This window comes from Drosophila erecta, unplaced genomic scaffold (assembly GCF_003286155.1).
Source record: "Drosophila erecta strain 14021-0224.00,06,07 unplaced genomic scaffold, DereRS2 tig00000055-arrow-pilon, whole genome shotgun sequence".
In the NCBI taxonomy this organism is placed as follows: Eukaryota; Metazoa; Arthropoda; class Insecta; order Diptera; family Drosophilidae; genus Drosophila; species Drosophila erecta.
The window spans coordinates 8,326,932-8,344,085 of record NW_020825200.1 but is presented as its reverse complement, the minus strand read 5'-3'; the positions used below and the strand labels follow the sequence as shown (position 1 = coordinate 8,344,085).

Sequence of the window (17,154 nt, the reverse complement as noted above, 5' to 3'; positions counted from 1 at the left end):
TTTTTATTCTAATGAATCCATAACCTTTAACTAGGGCCTTTCCGCACTTTCTCGAATGAAGATTGACATGCGAGGCGTCCATTTCGCTGGCTTCCCTTGGGAGAACGTAGTCCAATCAGGAGCACACACCTTTAGCGGCACACATTGTCAATCAGCAAATAACAATCTGACAAATGCAAATACCAGAAATTCAAATTGTATGTGATATAAATAATTCACACTGAACGGGGAGACGGCACAACCAAAGGGGTAGTCGTACCTATGTATATGTGAAAAGTTCGCTTTCTGCATTCAGTTTTCCACGATTTTCCGCTAGATGTTACAATTTAAATTTTAATTAAATGATAAAATGGCGAGGAGCGCAATCGTAACTGTAGCTGCGGGATTTCTTTTATTTATAAACCTTAAATCCATTCCGGGGCTTTCGACAGTTCACGTGACGCATACGCCCTGTGGTTCCCGGTATGTATCCTTTGCGGGATTGTGTCACCTTACACTCTTTTCTTCGGCCCAAATTTCGTTCACTGACGTCAATCGATTGATTTTCGAATGTGTTTTCCACTTCGCTCCGTTCTATCCCTAATTGCAGTTGGCCAGCAGTCAGATACGCCCGGCTCATCAATCGTATCATAGCATTTATTATGCAGTAATTAATTGTCGCACTCCAGGACTCCAGAATCGGGACAGTCCACATTTGAGGTCAAGGCTGGGACCATTGGGACACCAGTTCCCATGTGTCAACTCTATGCTTTATTCTCACACTCAATCTGAGCAACGGACATGTCGGCATTGGGTGACAGAGCCTCTTGTCTGGTGGCCCTTGCCATCATAAATGCCCGGCATATCGTCACATATGTCATTTGTGGCCCCTTTATGACTCGGTTTTTATTGTCATTGATGAGGAACCAGATAGTCAAAGAAGGCGGCATGATGTAAGCTACCTCGAACTCACGTTTAAATAATTTATTAAAGCAGTTATGGAGTGTAGAAACAGGTATTTGGTTATACAAGGGTTTATGAATATTCATATGTATATGCGCTTTCTATAATAATATATTATTAATTTTATTTTTTCTGAGTTCGATATCGATTTCCGTTTTTCCTTTCCGTTTTCCACAAACAAAACCCACATAAAATGTTTTCAAACTGCCTAGTTTCGAAAACGGCAACTTGGCAAATCGGGAATACCTGACTGATGATATTATATTATTTTCCGAACTGCTTCTTCGATCCAGTAAGTCTTTCTGTGAACGTGACTTTGCATCATCAGAATAACAGTAATCGTTTGTTTCTGCTCAACTGCTTTCAAGAACTAAGGACACTTGGAAATATGCATTTCCATTTTACAGTCATATCCGTGTATCTTTGCATTTTAAATCTTACGCCCATCTAAAAAGCTCTGCAAGCCGGAAAATTATGTAAACGCTACACATTCCAACAAGGCATGAAAGTATTGGTATTTATACAATTTATACAGTGAAAATAGATACGAATGGCAACCGCTTTTAAAAGGAATAAGGAGTTAATTTTTCATAAAACACACAACATGAATTTTTATTAACATCAAGAAGGTGTTGCAAGAGAATTAAGTAATAAGAAATGGATTATTTATAAATTTTAACATTGATGAGATATTTTTCTGTTCAAATTTATTTCCTCAACTTTCATATCTTTAATATTCCTCGATTTATACAGCCCGCAACAACTTCTCCTATGAATACACAAAAAGCTACAGCACCACCGATGAAGAGTATCATCCAACAGATTTTATAATCCTGCAGCTTTAGTGCTTGATAGCCGATCACAATGGGTAGCTTTTCCAGTTGTGTGTGCTTTAGTGTGGAGATGAGATCCCGAATAGCTTCATCACCCCAGTGAAAGACCAAACCGGCACTGAAGACCTGAAGTGTGTAGTGCTGCAGAGGCAGTGCGTAGATCGAATTCTTCTCCAGAACCGCAGTATAGGCAAGTCCGCTGACCAAATCTAGATCTGGGGACCTACATAAAGCCCTACGGGTGGTGTGTATTTGGAGCACCGTGAAGGGGTCCTTTTTGTAGGAGAATGTCTGGTAGGCATAGCTCGTATTCAAATCAACAATCATCTTCATCTGCTGTATGCTGGTCACAATCCTGATGTTCGGTAGGAAATTGGATACAAACTGGGGATTCATTTGCTGCTTGATGGTCTTATAATTAAGTTGGTTACAAATCACGGTTATGTTACTATCTCGCAGTTCCTGAAAGTTATTGATGTGCCGGTATTGGGGTTTCATGGTGAGTATAGTGCTAGTTTGTGCAGCCACAATGCAGGATAGAATGAGGCCTGTAAAACTCATCACCATGGTCAACTGTCCCTTGACGGACCTGAGTCGATTCCCTTGAGGCGTAGACAGGGACAAAATACAACCAAACACCCGTAGGTTAACAACCAGGTTCAGGAATTTCTCACGTCTCAGATGGCGTTTGACTCGATCGCTTAGGGTACCAAGTAAGACATCAATGATGCTTAACAGGACGTAGTATCCAGCTATGGTGATGGGTGTTGCCAGTCCGAAGACCAAAAAGAACCGATCAAACATGGGCAACTCTGGGCCGCACGGCACGGTAATGGATAGGGTTGTCATTCCTAAAAGAGGCTGTGTCCTACTTCCATTTGGGTGTCTGAAGTTAATCAACTGCCCGGTTAGTGGTAGGTCTATCTCTCCCCGAACAGTCCTTTCGATGATTTCTTCTTGGGTAGTATTTATGTTGGGGGGCCATTTTAGGCGCATGGTTATATTGTATCTCTGGGTAAAGACTTTAATGACCTTATAGATAGATCCAGCTTCCCTTTTGAGACCCGTTTTGGGATCAAAAGAATAAAAGCTCCTTGGTGGCACCATGTCCGGAATAGTATAAGCTTTTTTTCCCATGAAGTTTCGCCAATGAGCAGGATATATTTCCTTTTCTTCGAATAGGTTTTCGATAACTTGCACCATTGGCTGCGGAAATGGATAAAATCGTCGAGTTCTCAATGTATTTTCTATCACCACAAGGTTAAGGAACTTGTGATTAGCTGCCTCAAAAGCAATATTTTCAATAAAAACTTCCGAAGGACTCATCTGTAACCAGATCATAATCCTGGTCTCTCTAATATGATTAAAGTTGGCAGCCAACGCCGAGAGTAGCAAAGCATCCTCGTTAGATTCCATATAAACCAGAGCCAGGAAGTCCTTGTTAAAATAGTTTACCAGTTTCATTTTTTTAGTTTCGTCCAAGCGAATTATAGGCCACGGTATGGGATAAAGTCCGTGCAGAAAATCATTTTTATGATCTTTGCTTTGCATAAGAAGGATTGTTGAAATAGATCTGTCTTTGTGCACCGCTTCTAGGAAATTCCTTATGAATTGAAGTTGTTCCGTTGAAGAAACCACTCCACCGACCAGTAAGCAGACTAACACTTTTATTTGCCTCATTTTGTATGGGCTTTTGAAACTGAACTGATGTCACAGACAAAAGTGTCTTTCGTTTTCAAATGTATATCCGCATAGCACTAATGTAATTTAAATCAAACTCCCATCTAAAGTGCTCTGCAAACCAGCAATCAAGCTAAACATTACGTATACGCACTGTAATCCGCGAACTGCGTTTTCAAATTTAAATTAGCATGAATATTAAACTTAAATTACTTTCACACCACGGCCACCTCCAGGTTTGTACATATTTAATTAAAGGCTGAGCAGCAATTGTGCCCCAAGCTCGGAAACTTTCGAACACACATGTTTATGTCCTGCCATACGGTAGTGCTTTTATTCCGGTTTTGGTTACTTTCCCCATAAAACCCACTCGAGCTGAAGCCCCTCAACGACATAATTTACAAAGCGCTTTGGCAGCTGTCTACCTCTGTCTGCAGTCTCCCGGTTCCCGGCTCCTGTCATCTCCTGGCTCCTGGTCCTTGGCTCCCGGCAATTCTGCCTCCTTACCGACACTTCCGGCTCCTCTATCCTCCACGTCCTCCTATCGTTGTCACTAGCATTTTGTGTTTGTGGAAGGAAGGAGCAATCCTGGCAGCCGGAGGAAGCAGAGCATTCCAAGCGCACTTAATGCGCATAATGTCAAATGCAACAAAGCAACGGAAACAACAAACCTCAGTACAAAACCGCAAATGAAGGAGAAAGGGCAGAAAGTCAAAGGGGCATGGGGTTTTCTTCTGCCGAAACTGAACACACAACATATTTTTAAACAAGCTCAAGCAGGGGAGTTAATATGATTTATTTTATCTCATTATAACTCCTAAGCCAACATGTTAACAGGCCAATCGGGTGAGTGTTGTCTTTATTGGAATACTTAAAGGACAAAGGATTCCACATACTCGTAGTCTTCCTACGTACTTCTGCTAGACTTCTTTTTGGTTTTACTGCTACTATTTAATTGGCCATTGGCTGTATCAAATGGCAAGGAAATATAGCTGCACTCGTATGTATCAAACGAGGTTTTTCCACACTCCACACTGTGTCTAACGATTTCACTTCCTTCTGACCGTTCCCAAAAACTACTTAATATTTATATAACCATTTGAAACATTCCCCATCATTTGTAAGGCTTCTGGCGCCCAACTACGTGGAGTGTGGCGGCATGTACTTTCAGATAAACTTTTATTGATATAAAAAATTACCCACGTAGAGCAAACAGCCGGGAAGGCACAGCGAGAATTGGTAAGGACAACAGTTCCGTTATAACGGAAGCGGAATACGGATGCCGATGCGGATGCGGATGCGGATTCACTTTCGATTGCACACTTGAGTCGAGAGCGGAAATACTTGAATGTGACGGTGTTCCAACATACCTTTGGCATCATCTTGGCCCAGCAAAGTGCTAGGTATGTGTGGTGTTTAAGATTTTGTGCGTTGTCTGAGGGTTTTTATTGAAGCTGAGCTGCTTTTCGCTGGCCGACAATGAGGCCCAAAGGACACCGTATTGCGCGAGCGCGGCATTGGCAATAAATTCACGACGAAACTTTCGGTAACTTGGGGTTCTCCTCAGGTGGATGCCCCGATAAATAAGAGCTCACGGGTCAACTGGCTGGTCACAGCTTCATTTATTTATGCACATGGAGTTGTAGACAGCGCACAAATTCGCACGGAACATTTATTGCCACTTGTATCATGCGGTGTGAAATTAAATATTTAACGTGATCTTGGTGATTTATTATTTTCGTCTTATTGATTTATGTGGGCCATGTGGAAAATAACAGAGCCGCCTAGTTTGGCTACGATTTACGGCAGCGCTTTTTTATTTATACGACTTCATTAAAACTAGTTACTATTCTCTACGACTAAACATTTAACTGCCAACTGCGGGCAGATGCAATTTTAATTAGCAATCCGATTTCCGTTACTAAAAAAATCTCGCTTCAGGAAAATGTCATCGACACACAACACGACACGACACGAACAATTCAACGAAACTCACGAACGCACTCACTCTTTCGGCTGGTCAGCGAGGAAAAACTCTAAAGAAAACTCTGGCTTCGGCGGCGAGCGTTCGAGGGAAATCACATGTTTCATGTGCAGAGTATAAAAACAAACTGAATGCCGATTTCACAATGCCGACAATGCCGACCGACTAACATATATTTTCCCAATCCCGATGTTACCGCGTAACATCTCTGTGGAGGATTTTCCGAGCGAGGAAAGCTCAAAGCTCCTCTGTTAAGCCGGTTAACAGTGCGACCCACAATTGGGCCATGTTATTTGAGCTGGTTGTACTTTTTTGGGCCAAGTTCCCACATAACTCGCACTTGTCGGGGGAAATGGAAATAGAAGTCAAGATAGACAGTCGTGCAACCTCAAAGTGCAATTAACGCTTGTTTATGGCGGCCCAGCCTCAATTCACTGCGATTCGTCACCCAACTCAGCTGTAAATTCGAGTTTCAGCTTTGCGGCTCGCCACAAATCACTTATGGAGCTGCAATTAAATTCATACCGAGCAGCAACAGGTGGGCGGAAACCACAAGAAGCTTGCGGCACTACAAACTTAGCAAAAAGCCACAGAAGTGCCAACTACAAATAATACATTTTAAATGGAAGCAGTGAAATTTTTAGTCAGAATCAAAAAAATTAATATAAAAACAAGATAGAATGCTGTAGTCGATTTACTCGACTTTTACGAAGCTGGGAAGTGCCAACACGAAATTTCAACTTTGGCTAAAATTAATAGATTGAAAAACAAATTTCGAAACTTTTAAATTTGTGGGCGGGGCCAAAATGTTTTCGGCTTATCGATATTGACAGGACAAATAATAAAATAAAAGAATCAAAACCCTTTTTTAAATTTTCTTTGTATTCAAAATTATAAAATATTCGAGCGGTAAAAATTAATAAACTTTTTAAATATTTTTTTATAGCCTATTCCTGAGAAAATGATTAGCACAATTATATCAGTTTCTGTGGTTTTATGAAATTTCATATTTCATAGATCGTGTAATAGGTAATTATTTTAATTATATACGAGTATCATGTTATATGGTTTAATATTTAATTAGCATTTAAGATCGTTCATGATGTTTAGAAGACTAAGCCTCACCACTAAATCATTTTCAGATAAGTGATATATACGAATCCGTAAGAAAAAGCAAATAGATATTTGGCCTGAGCTCAAGCTGAGCCAATAAATCAATTCCAACCAAAGTCGGCCGGCACCCAAGACGTTTAAGGTTGGCACAGGCATTCCTCCTCTGAATTTCATTACGAATGCCAGACACAGGGACACGCAGCTGGATGGCCACTCAAGCCAAACAGTTTGCCAGGACGAAAGGACGAAAGCAACCGAGGACCAAAGGACGCCGGACAGGCATTCAAGTAGCCCGGAACAACAAAACAAGGCAGCTGCCTCCAGTCAAGTCAAGTGGAAAGCGGTCCTGGTGACAAGGGGGCAAAAGTGTGTTAACATACTAATATTCACTTTGCATCTTAATCGCAGTTGTCCCTGCCAAAGGATGTTATTGCATGGGAATGGGAGAGCCGAGCGTCTGCACGGCTACTTCAATAGCTGTCTGTAGTTGATATAGTCAACATTATGCGGACGTATTTATGCAGCTCATGTGGAGGTAATTTGTCGAACAATTTGACAGCAATGAATAATAATAAAGGAAGAGATGAAGTTGATGCTGAAACTGGTAAGTCTGCCGTTAAATAGTATACGACCCTATAATAACTAAATGTTTTAGATGCATGCTATAAATTAATTCATCATACTTTTGAAACGTTTAGTTTTAGATGTTTTTATTAAGGCGCCATCTGTTGCTATTTTAAAGAGTTTACACAATAAATAAGTCTCCAAAAAAAGCTTTGCACAACCAAACACAATAAAAGCTGACAATGTCCTTTGAAGCTCACTTTCCCCACAGCTTTCCCCCTCTCAATTCTCCTTCTCGTTCTGTCGCACAATACATATTCCCTCTCTGTCCTTTGAGCTTGAACTGCGAATAACAAGGTGAAGGCATAAGCAGCACGAACACGTGGTTGAGCCACACGCAAGAGAAGAGAAAAGAGAAAGGTAGGTCAAGAAAGAGAACGGGCAAACTGACGGAAAAGGCAAAGAAACCAGCGGAAAACATGTGCGACTCATCGCCAACTTCCAGGAACGGTCATTGCTTAGGCACAGTTCACATTCAATGTAACTGGCATTTTCAGTGGCCTTTTCAGTGGCATTTCGCAGCTTTTCCGGAGCATCGTGCACCTAGTTGACCTCCGTTGGCCTTCAGTGGTGCTGCTGCATTTGCAACTGCCCTCTTGCCTAATTGGCAATTTCAGTGAAAGCAAATTGTCGTGGCCGTTAACGGTGTCCGTTTCTGTTGGCTTCCTGTTGATTTCAGGCTAATGAATTTAACACACGCACATGCTAAATGTGGTAAATTAATTTAAATTATAAAATCTAGGCGATGCTTAGGTCTGCCATTTAATGAACTTGTTGCATTAATGTTTTAACGAGACCTTATGACGCAACGCGGCGTATACGTAATGTGCGCAATGACGCGCGCCGGAAAGTATGCTGCACAACACACTAAGCATCCAAGGAGCAATGCCTTTAAACGGATTTACCCTTGTGGTTATGAATAGCGAATCGCTTAACGGTTGCTGAGTGGGGACTTGCGACGGAGTGTGCCTTGAAAATGTTATTAAGTTGTTGAGCAAGGCAACGCGCACTCGATCTATCGAGTTTGCTTGCGAAGCAGCCGCATTGCGAACTAGCTCTGCAAATTGCCAAGTCCATAAATTCAGGGTGAAGAAATTTGTGGACTTTATAATCATATGAACTGCGAAATTGAATGAATTATTCATATCCGACGCAGCATTCATCAACACTAAAGTTTGCCAGCTTGGTATGTTTACGCCCCTTGAAGTGTACATATTTTCTATTCTATCCACTTTGCTCTTCGGGCAAATAAAACAGCCCAATAGCATAATTCAAATTTGCACAAGCCTTGTAGGCATAAGCAGAAATTATGGTTAGTCATTGACTTTCGGCTGGCAAAATACCTGTTGGTATTTAGAGTGTAAATGAATTATACACATTTTTTGAACTCAATGAGTGTGTAGCGCTCATAGGTAAGTTTCTTTAAATAATTTGGGTATAAAACTGCCCATAAAAATGACTACCCAGATATACTCTTTTATGTCAGACAATTGAAACGTATCAGTAGGAATATTTGTATCGATTCATCAAACAATGCTGAAAATTGCCCCATAAGCTGTAGAATCTGAAATTCCAAAGAGACCAAGCACACACAGGCTGAAGAGATTAAACTCGCTGCTAATTGCAAGCGAACAGTTTCACGTCGGACTTTCACATATATACATATATTGTATCTCATACTTTGACATGAACACCATATATGCCAGAGTTTCGCCAGTACGGGGTATCAAACTCGCACGTAAAACACAATTAGGAGGCACGCACACGACGCAGCGCATAAACGTAGCATAAACAATGCGAAAACATTAACCATAACACAGGAGGCATCGCAAACACTGTGAAATTTGCGGCAGGATGTGGGAAAACCAGGACTTATACACCTGCAGGACCCACAAGAAGGGTCGTCCTTCGGCCGTGATGATTTGCGGCATTTTTATGAGGGCATGTGAGGGAAAGATGAAATGCGGGCCATGAAAGCAAAGACCACTACGGAATGCGAAAAGTCATTTGCGAATTTCACAAATTCCTTAGAGGAATTCGCCGCGGAACAACAAACGCAGACAAAAGGTGTTCTCTTCCAGATAAAACATTATTAATAGCGCCAGTCAGGAGGTAACTTCTTGGGCTAATCACAGACAAATAACCAAGTTTACACATGATAAAGTCTATTCTGCGCACATTTATTTTGTTGGTGATACTTACCGCAGTCAAAGGGGAAAATCTTGCGTTAATTTAGACACTTTACTCACCTGCAAGAGAGAGGAGAACAATTTATGAAACAATAAAATATAAACTCGGAGAATAAGTTTTGTTTCTCAAGATAATTCTGACATAGGAGATACAAAGATGGTTTATGGGTATTTTATTTTAATATATATATTATTACGACTATATTCTCAAGAAATAGCAAATTTGGCAGGGATTTGTCTCAATAGTTTATACAATTATTTCCCTTATTTGAAATAATAATTTGGCTTTGTTGCCACGTAGTGAGTACTCAAACTATATAAATTTTTTCCATCTTGTCCTTTTTCAAAGTCCAACGTGTCCAATGTGAGGTGGGTGTGGCTAGAAACTAAACCTCTTAATGTTCTTCAATAGCTCTTGATATATGAGCTGGTGCTGGGCGCCGTTTTCGTACCGACTTTTATGGGCTATTGTTGGGGGATTTTTTGTTGTGAAGAGGTAAAGCTTTGTGTGCTTATGGCAATAAAATGGCTTAAACGGTACATAAGAGACTTGGCCAGACGCTGCACACAGTTGAGATCTCAGCCACGAAACGCCGTTAAAGCGACGTTAAACCCAGTCTAGTATTCCACTACCCCATTTTACTTTAACCCGGTGATAATCATTCATTTCAATTACACGCTCCCACATTTACAGGGGGTCGAATCCATTGCGAGACCGGGCTTAATTAATGGTTTTCCCACAGACTGGGGATGCACCAAGTCAGGAGCTGATAAGCCAATCACCAGTGTGGCTGCTACCTACCCATAGGTGTAATCAGCTATCAAAGAGGTGCCGATACCTACACACCGAAACTAAGGCAGAACCGAGAATAATTGAGTCATTTGCACTAATTGGCCCAAATTGGCTGAGCTGCAGGCGAAGCGCCAAAAGTTTGCAAAGCAAACTCACAAGCCTCCTGTCTGGTTGGCCTTTGTGACTGGAACCACCACCCCCCGCATTGGGCCACTCATATTTAATTCAAAAATTTCTGAGACAAGTTTCCGGCTGGCAGCTACGTGCCACATCCTGCCGACCAAACTCAAGACCCTTGCATTGCAAACACGCTGGCCACAAAACTCAAACAATTGTTGAATCGGCCTGGATGGTCTATATCTATGAAGATAGCAAAGTGCTATGCGTGGGCGAGTTTTTCATATAGTTATCGCTACTCATCTATTTTGAAATTAGCACTTGGGCCAGTAGTCTCCCTCCACTCCTTTATCCAAATCCCATTAAAGCCGCTCTTGGGCGGGGATACCATAATCACAGACAGCCCTGGATAATAGGATAATAAAAGTCAAAGTGCTGAAACAAAATTAAATTGACCTCGAGGCGGTTCTGCGAAGGAAAACCGATTCTGCGCGGGAATCAATTTTGATTTAATCTTTTCCCAGACATTCTAGAGCAAACTTAATGGCTGCCGCACATAGTGTTTTGATTTATATTTGCAAAAACAATAATGCATAAATTAGTTGAAATATGGAATAGAACGATTTGATAAGCGTAAGTCCGTGATAATAAAAATTCATATGGAAATGTCACAAGCACTGAAAAAAATATAATATATTTATTACGTTTGAAAATTTGTTTGCAATAATTAAGAGAAACTTGCATATATAATTTAAAATCTTTTGTTTGCCTAAGTACCAACTTGTTCTGGTATAAAAGGTATGGTAAACCATTTTGCAGAATGTCTCATAAAATCAATGCCATCTTGCAATTGATTATTCGTCCTTGCTTGATTAGTTGTAATCAGATGGGGCTTATAACACTTTCTTGTGTGTCACGTACCCACAAAACAAAAAAATATAAAAGGAAATCGCTTAGGGAATATTCCCCTTTGTCAGGCCTTTATATGGATAAAAGCAAATATTTATGTATATTTCAACGCACGCAATCAGCCAAAGAATACAAGGAACACATAAATTTGCCTGAAGGAAGGCCAACCAACTGAATACCAAGCCACATGGCGCAATTTCCTTTGGAACTACCAACTCACACAGAGAAAACATTCGCATATTGAGGGAAGAAGTCCCAAAGTACAAAAATAACAATAGTCAGTCAAAATGCCTTAACTGTTTCGGAAAAAAAACATTATGAATGTGGTTCTAGATATTATGCCTGCGGCATCTGTCTGGATTCATGTTGACATAGTTTCTATGAGTTGGTATGAAATAAGAATATAACATATATGTACAATTCGATGTTCTGCCCTTAATTAGAGTAGGTCATTTTCTTAATTAGAGTACTATACAAAAAACGAAGCCAATTGCAATAACTTTAAAGTTTAAGAATATATCCTATAACTAAATCGCGAATGATATATAATTCTTGACACAAATTAAATAAATTTTAAACTTCTTTATTTTTTTTCGCATATTGATAGTATAGTATTCCTATTTCGAGGGATAATTTTCCGCTGTGTACGGAATGTGAAAGCCACGGAACCTCGATCTGAGATCCGCAAACCCCTAAGCCCAACCCAATTCGAGCCGTCACTCACCTTTCATCCAGACGCATACTGCTGCGACTGATGTCACTCCAAACGGACATGGAGCGCGGTCGCTGGAAAATGGACTTGGAGAAGCGGCGGACCGCCGGGGCGGGGGGCAGCTGCTGCGGGGGGTAGCCGGCCAGGTCGTTGAGGTCCTCGTTGAAGTTGACATTGCGCTGCAGACGGTGATTGAGGCTGGGCGATGCCACCGAGGGCATCGAGTAGCTGCAGGTTTGATTATCGTCCGACATGGCCAAAGCGGTGTAGCTCACTTGGAGGTTTTGGCTCATGTCCTTCGGCACGGGGGGCGATTCGGGATATGTGTACGATTCAGACCAGGTCACCGTTTTTGACCAGGTCTACATAATTTAGCTGGGTTCTCACACTCGCGGCTCGCTGTCACAGCTTACTTTTCACTTTTTTCACTGCCGGTCATGTTTTGTATCTCAGAGATGCATCTGCACCGAGCACGGACTGCGGACTGCGAAGGCTTGTTTATTGTCTGGGCTCATGACATATCCGACACTTCATTAAGCACAATCAGCCCAAACAATTGGCTGTCTCTCTCCGTCGTTTGATCCCGCACTCGTCGTTGGCCACATCGCTATTTTCTGCAACTAAGTGACATTGATAAATTGATGACCCCATGACCCCAACACTGTCTCACACTCGTCGGCTGGTTAATTGACTGCAGCCGACTTGCAGCACGCAAAAATTTGCAAAAGTTTAGGGTTCAAATACCACGATAATCAATCAAGCAGCTATTCAATCAATCAAAACCCATAAAAATCTCGTAGTCACTTTTGGAAATCCCTACAACAAGCTTAAACATAATTGAGGCTACCAAAAATTTTTTGAATTTATAGGTGGAAATTATTTGCCAATAGCAAATTGAAGCTCTATTATAGATGATTGATTTATTGCTATACATTACATTAACAAAATAATTTTAAAGCATTAAGATATTAAAATATTGTGTTATATTAAGCAATAAACAAAAAATAAACAAATAACAAAATATAAATATATATTATATATAAATTAATCTACATCTTTTATACATATTTATTTAATTAATCTTGTGGTACTGAAGAAATAAAATGTCCCTTGTTTATACAAAACTTTCCATGTCTAATTTTATTAATTAATCAAGTTATGTTCTCCCAAAATGAGTTAGTTAACAGACCCTTTTCAAGCTGAAATGAGCTCGGGGCGTGGCGAACAGCACTTCTCATCAGCATAATGAAAAACAAATTTCAGACGAAGACACACCCACGCACACCCCAAAACCAAAAGCTGCAGTTTTGCCAGATGACGTAGACGAGAAATGAACAAAATTAAATTTCTAGCCCCTTTTTTGGGGACACTCCCATTTGTTATCCCTCTTCTTTTACTGCAAAATTATCTCTTCTCCGTCTTTATGCTTTATTTTGAAACATTTTATTGTTCTCTTTTCGGCCACTTGAGTTTTATGTTTGCGCCCAACAATTATTTAAAGAATTTCTTGGCCTTAATGTGTTGAAAAGCTCCCCAGATAATTTGCATGCGAAACCATAACTTGGCCAACTAAGTGCCGCAATTAACAAATGTAAAGAGTGCTAAACTGGAGCCACGCCCACTTCCTCTTAACAACCTAAGTGCTGCACGCGATTTGCCAGCGAAAGTTTCCCAAAACCAAGACATTAAATGGCTCTCAGTCAAACGATATCGAGTGGACCGGATTTTTGTGACCCAACTATTTTGGCGACATTTGCAAGGTCACGATTACAAACGTAAACTACATAGCATACTTTTTGGGTGCCATCCAAAACAGAAACAAATACAAATGTGAAACATGCACCCAATCTAGTAAAGGAAAAGATTTGTATTCAGGAGTAAAAAAAAGAAGGAATCTAGTTCGGATATTTTTTTTTTTGATTATAATTATTATGGTAATTTAGATCAATTTTACAAGTTATTTATATACCACCTTAATAATAGTACTTTAAACTAATAGCTTGATTGCAGGACAAGTACAAACACTTAATACTTTAACCTTTCCGATTACTTAATTAAACAGGACCTTTATAGCCCTACAAACCTATGAATATGCAGATACATAATATAGTTCTGGAAATAGACTTTGGCCTTTATTGGCTGGCTGTGGTCCCAGAACAATTCCCCTGTCTGAAATTCGACGCACATGAGCAAAGTTGCCTCCTTATCAATTAATGAACTTTCTCACCCCGCGTCCGGAAAGCAGGAAAAAAGGCTGGATTTTCCTGGAAAAGTGAAACATATGGCAATAGTTCCTTCCTTGTTATATCACCACAGAGAACATTTATTGTTGGGGCCGAAAAGGAAATGTCTTTCAAAATGGCTGACAAACAGAAGTTCTGTAAACATGCGGGAATTGTTAGAAGGAAGCTGATTGGCAAGGGGACACAATAAAAAATGTGTTGGCCTAGAATGTGTTGGCCATAAATTAAATGGGGGAAAAACAAAGCACGGAATGAGCACATAATATATGTCGACATGTGCGCAACCAGTAAAGAAATTCCCTTAGAGCTAAGGTGAAGCCGCTTTTCAGAATCGTTTTATTCTAGTTTGACACCCTAAGTAAGCCCATCAAAACGTTTCTGTGGGCTCTGCTCGTTTTCTGAGTCCCATCCCCAACATTTGCATGGGAAATGAATATCTGCCTTCTAAGGAGCTGGTCAAATGATGTCAGCAGTATCTTACCCTCATCAGCAGCGCTTTGAACCCAGCTTTTGCAAACCGTGACCTTTTCCCCCATTCAAAAGGTTCAGGAGGAAAGGTCACAAGATGTACAAAAGGCTTGCATGGTTAGTTTATTATGTTTTTATGCGAACATTTTTTTGAGTCTAATTATTATTTAAAGACTTTATAGGAAACGCTTTCTACTAAATCTGGCTTCGACCGTAAATATCAAAATCAGATACATGCATGTATATCAGCCTTTAAAACTAAAGGAAGATTACTGCTTGCTTGAAACTTTTTGCTATCACAAAGCTTCTTTAATCTCTTTCATCAGCCAGCTTTTCACCCATTTTCTTTTCATTTTGCTCTCTATCTCTAGAATGGTATAACACATTTCCCTAATTCTTGGCCAGCATCCATGAAAGAGTTTTGTTTTTCCCTCTTCCCTTTCATTTTCCTTTTTCGGCGGTTACATCGGCCAAGTTGAAATTGATTTGTGGCTGCTGAGAAAAGTTTAACTTTTGGCGGTCGGGAAATTGAATTTTTATTTCTATTTTGCCACGCCATCTTTTCTGTTTGCATCTCGATATGAGGAGAAAAGTTAGCCAGGAACCACATATTCGCGTCGTTTTCACACCTGCCTAAAATTCGGTTTAAATTAGCAAGTCAAACAAGTTTGTTCGCCGATTCAAGTAGGTATTCCCTATATAAAACTTAACGTTTGATTTGGCATCCATGTCCACATTGTTATTCCACATTCAAGGCAAAACTTTTGACCAGCAGAAGGAAAAGTTCAGGAACAACTTTCACAAGTGTATACTAAAGTTGCTAACCGAAACTGACTTTTACGTTCATAGATAATTTAAATTCCTCAATATTCAAGCTGAATGCAATTTTCCTTAAAGAACCAAAAGGATTATTGCCACATAATGCTGAGTACAGAGCAGAAAATGGCAGCACAAATCACTTAACTGCCAAAAAAATCTGAGAAATGTAGCGTGGAGTCGACGATGAAATATCTCCACAACATAGCAGACAATAATGTGTAAACAAACGATGTGCCTGCTGAGTGGGCGGTAGTACAGATTCTGAGAAAAAATCGGAAAATAGCAGAGGACATACAGTATGGGTTAATATAGCGTGATAAGTTGTCTGTGTTATACATTTAGCCGAACAAACAACCAAGAATTGAGTCAGTCTGGGCACTCAAGCAATTTTTTTCTGCCACAACCATCATCACTTATCAGATAAAAATAAGCATTAAGATGTTTTGGGGGACCCACAACAAATGTCAACCCCAAATGCTTAGGGCAGAAGTTGAAGCAAAAGTTGAAATGTTTTAGCAGAGAGAGATTGGATTATACGATTTTTATTTGTTTGAGACCAGTTTTGGGCCAGAAACCAAAAGTAAACCAAAAAAAAATCAACTAAAAGTGTGTGCAGAATAAGGTAAAATAACAGAAAACAAAAAGCAATAACTTCCAATGCAAACGCTTTTGTTTAATAAAATTATTTATGACTAATCATTTAACTAATAGAATGCTTTAAATTTGATTAAAGCAAATCAGCATTTGTCAGGCAAGTGGAATTAGCCATCGGTTTCTTTTATCTACCACAAACACGCGCGTTTTCATTTAATGTCCTGATTTCCGACAATGCCAAAATGTCAGCAAATAGCATGAAAACATTTACTGAACCCTGAACTTTGGCCCATTAGTCAATTATACGAGAGGAGCCTGGCGATGTTATCACAGAGTGCCAAGTGTATAAAAAAGCAATCAATCTAAAGCATGACAAAATCATCCTTGGAAGAACAAGTCGAAATTGGGCAACTTTAATTAATCTCAAAAGGCGCAAAGGGTATAAATTTGCCTAACTACAACCAGTTCCTGGTGGGGAATACAGATAATTTCCATAACTTTCTATCCTCTGTTTGAGTTTCAAAGTTGTTCATTTGGAATGCATAAGAATAGCTGCATTGAGACGGTCAAAGTATTTGCACATATATATTTCATATAAGTGTCTAAAAGTTCTATGCCAGATTTTTCAACCTACCCGACCTTCTGTTTTTTTTTCGTTGTGTGGCCTACCCGAAGATTAACTCGACCTTTTGCCAGCCTCTGGCCAAAATCGCCCTTTCCACTGGCGATGCGGCGTTAGCCAGGGATTAGCCTAGACTGTTACATCCTGTTTCAGCCCCTCCCACTTGGGGCCCATCCAAAGGTCCCAGCCACGTAGCCACAAAAGTTTCTGCCGCACTCCCTCGTTGCTGGCTTTTTTGGTGGTTTTTCGCAATTTTGTTAAGCTTTCACTTTTAGCTTTTTAAGGTATTTTCCCAGCTTACCCAGTCACTGAACTGGCTGCCCATCTGTTTCCTGTATCTTTCTAATTTTCCGATTACTCTTGCAGCCTCTGGAAAATGAGTAGGGAATTAAATGCAAAATATTACTCATACGCCATGTGTGCTTAAAGTCCTTAAAGGACTTTTACGACCCTCCCATTTATGTCCTTCTTGCCTTTGGTTAAGCCAATATAGGTTTGTTTTTTATGTTATT

At 40.2% G+C, this 17,154-nt stretch overlaps 2 protein-coding genes across 15 annotated transcripts in view; both read right to left on the bottom strand.

Moving 5' to 3' along the window:
* LOC6542537 (potassium channel subfamily T member 2) overlaps nucleotides 1-17,154 on the bottom strand; it is a 99,814-nt gene that overhangs the window by 60,658 nt on the left and 22,002 nt on the right. For 3 of the 14 annotated variants that reach the window (XM_026978319.1, XM_026978310.1, XM_026978314.1), the window contains one exon: nucleotides 11,909-12,516. The exons of the other annotated variants lie outside the window; for them this stretch is intronic. In XM_026978319.1, the coding sequence (XP_026834120.1) occupies nucleotides 11,909-12,189 (281 nt within the window). In that variant the 5' untranslated portion in view covers nucleotides 12,190-12,516. Of the gene's footprint in view, nucleotides 1-11,908; nucleotides 12,517-17,154 lie in introns of those variants that run through there. 14 annotated transcript variants of the gene reach the window in all.
* On the bottom strand, nucleotides 1,665-3,455 carry LOC6542168. Its single transcript, XM_001969023.2, has one exon. The coding sequence runs from the start codon at nucleotides 3,453-3,455 to the stop codon at nucleotides 1,665-1,667; it is 1,791 nt and encodes a 596-aa protein (XP_001969059.2).

Excerpts from the sequence above, each read along its gene's own strand:
- LOC6542168 (XM_001969023.2), bottom strand. The coding sequence starts at position 3,455 with ATGAGGCAAATAAAAGTGTTAGTCTGCTTACTGGTCGGTGGAGTGGTT.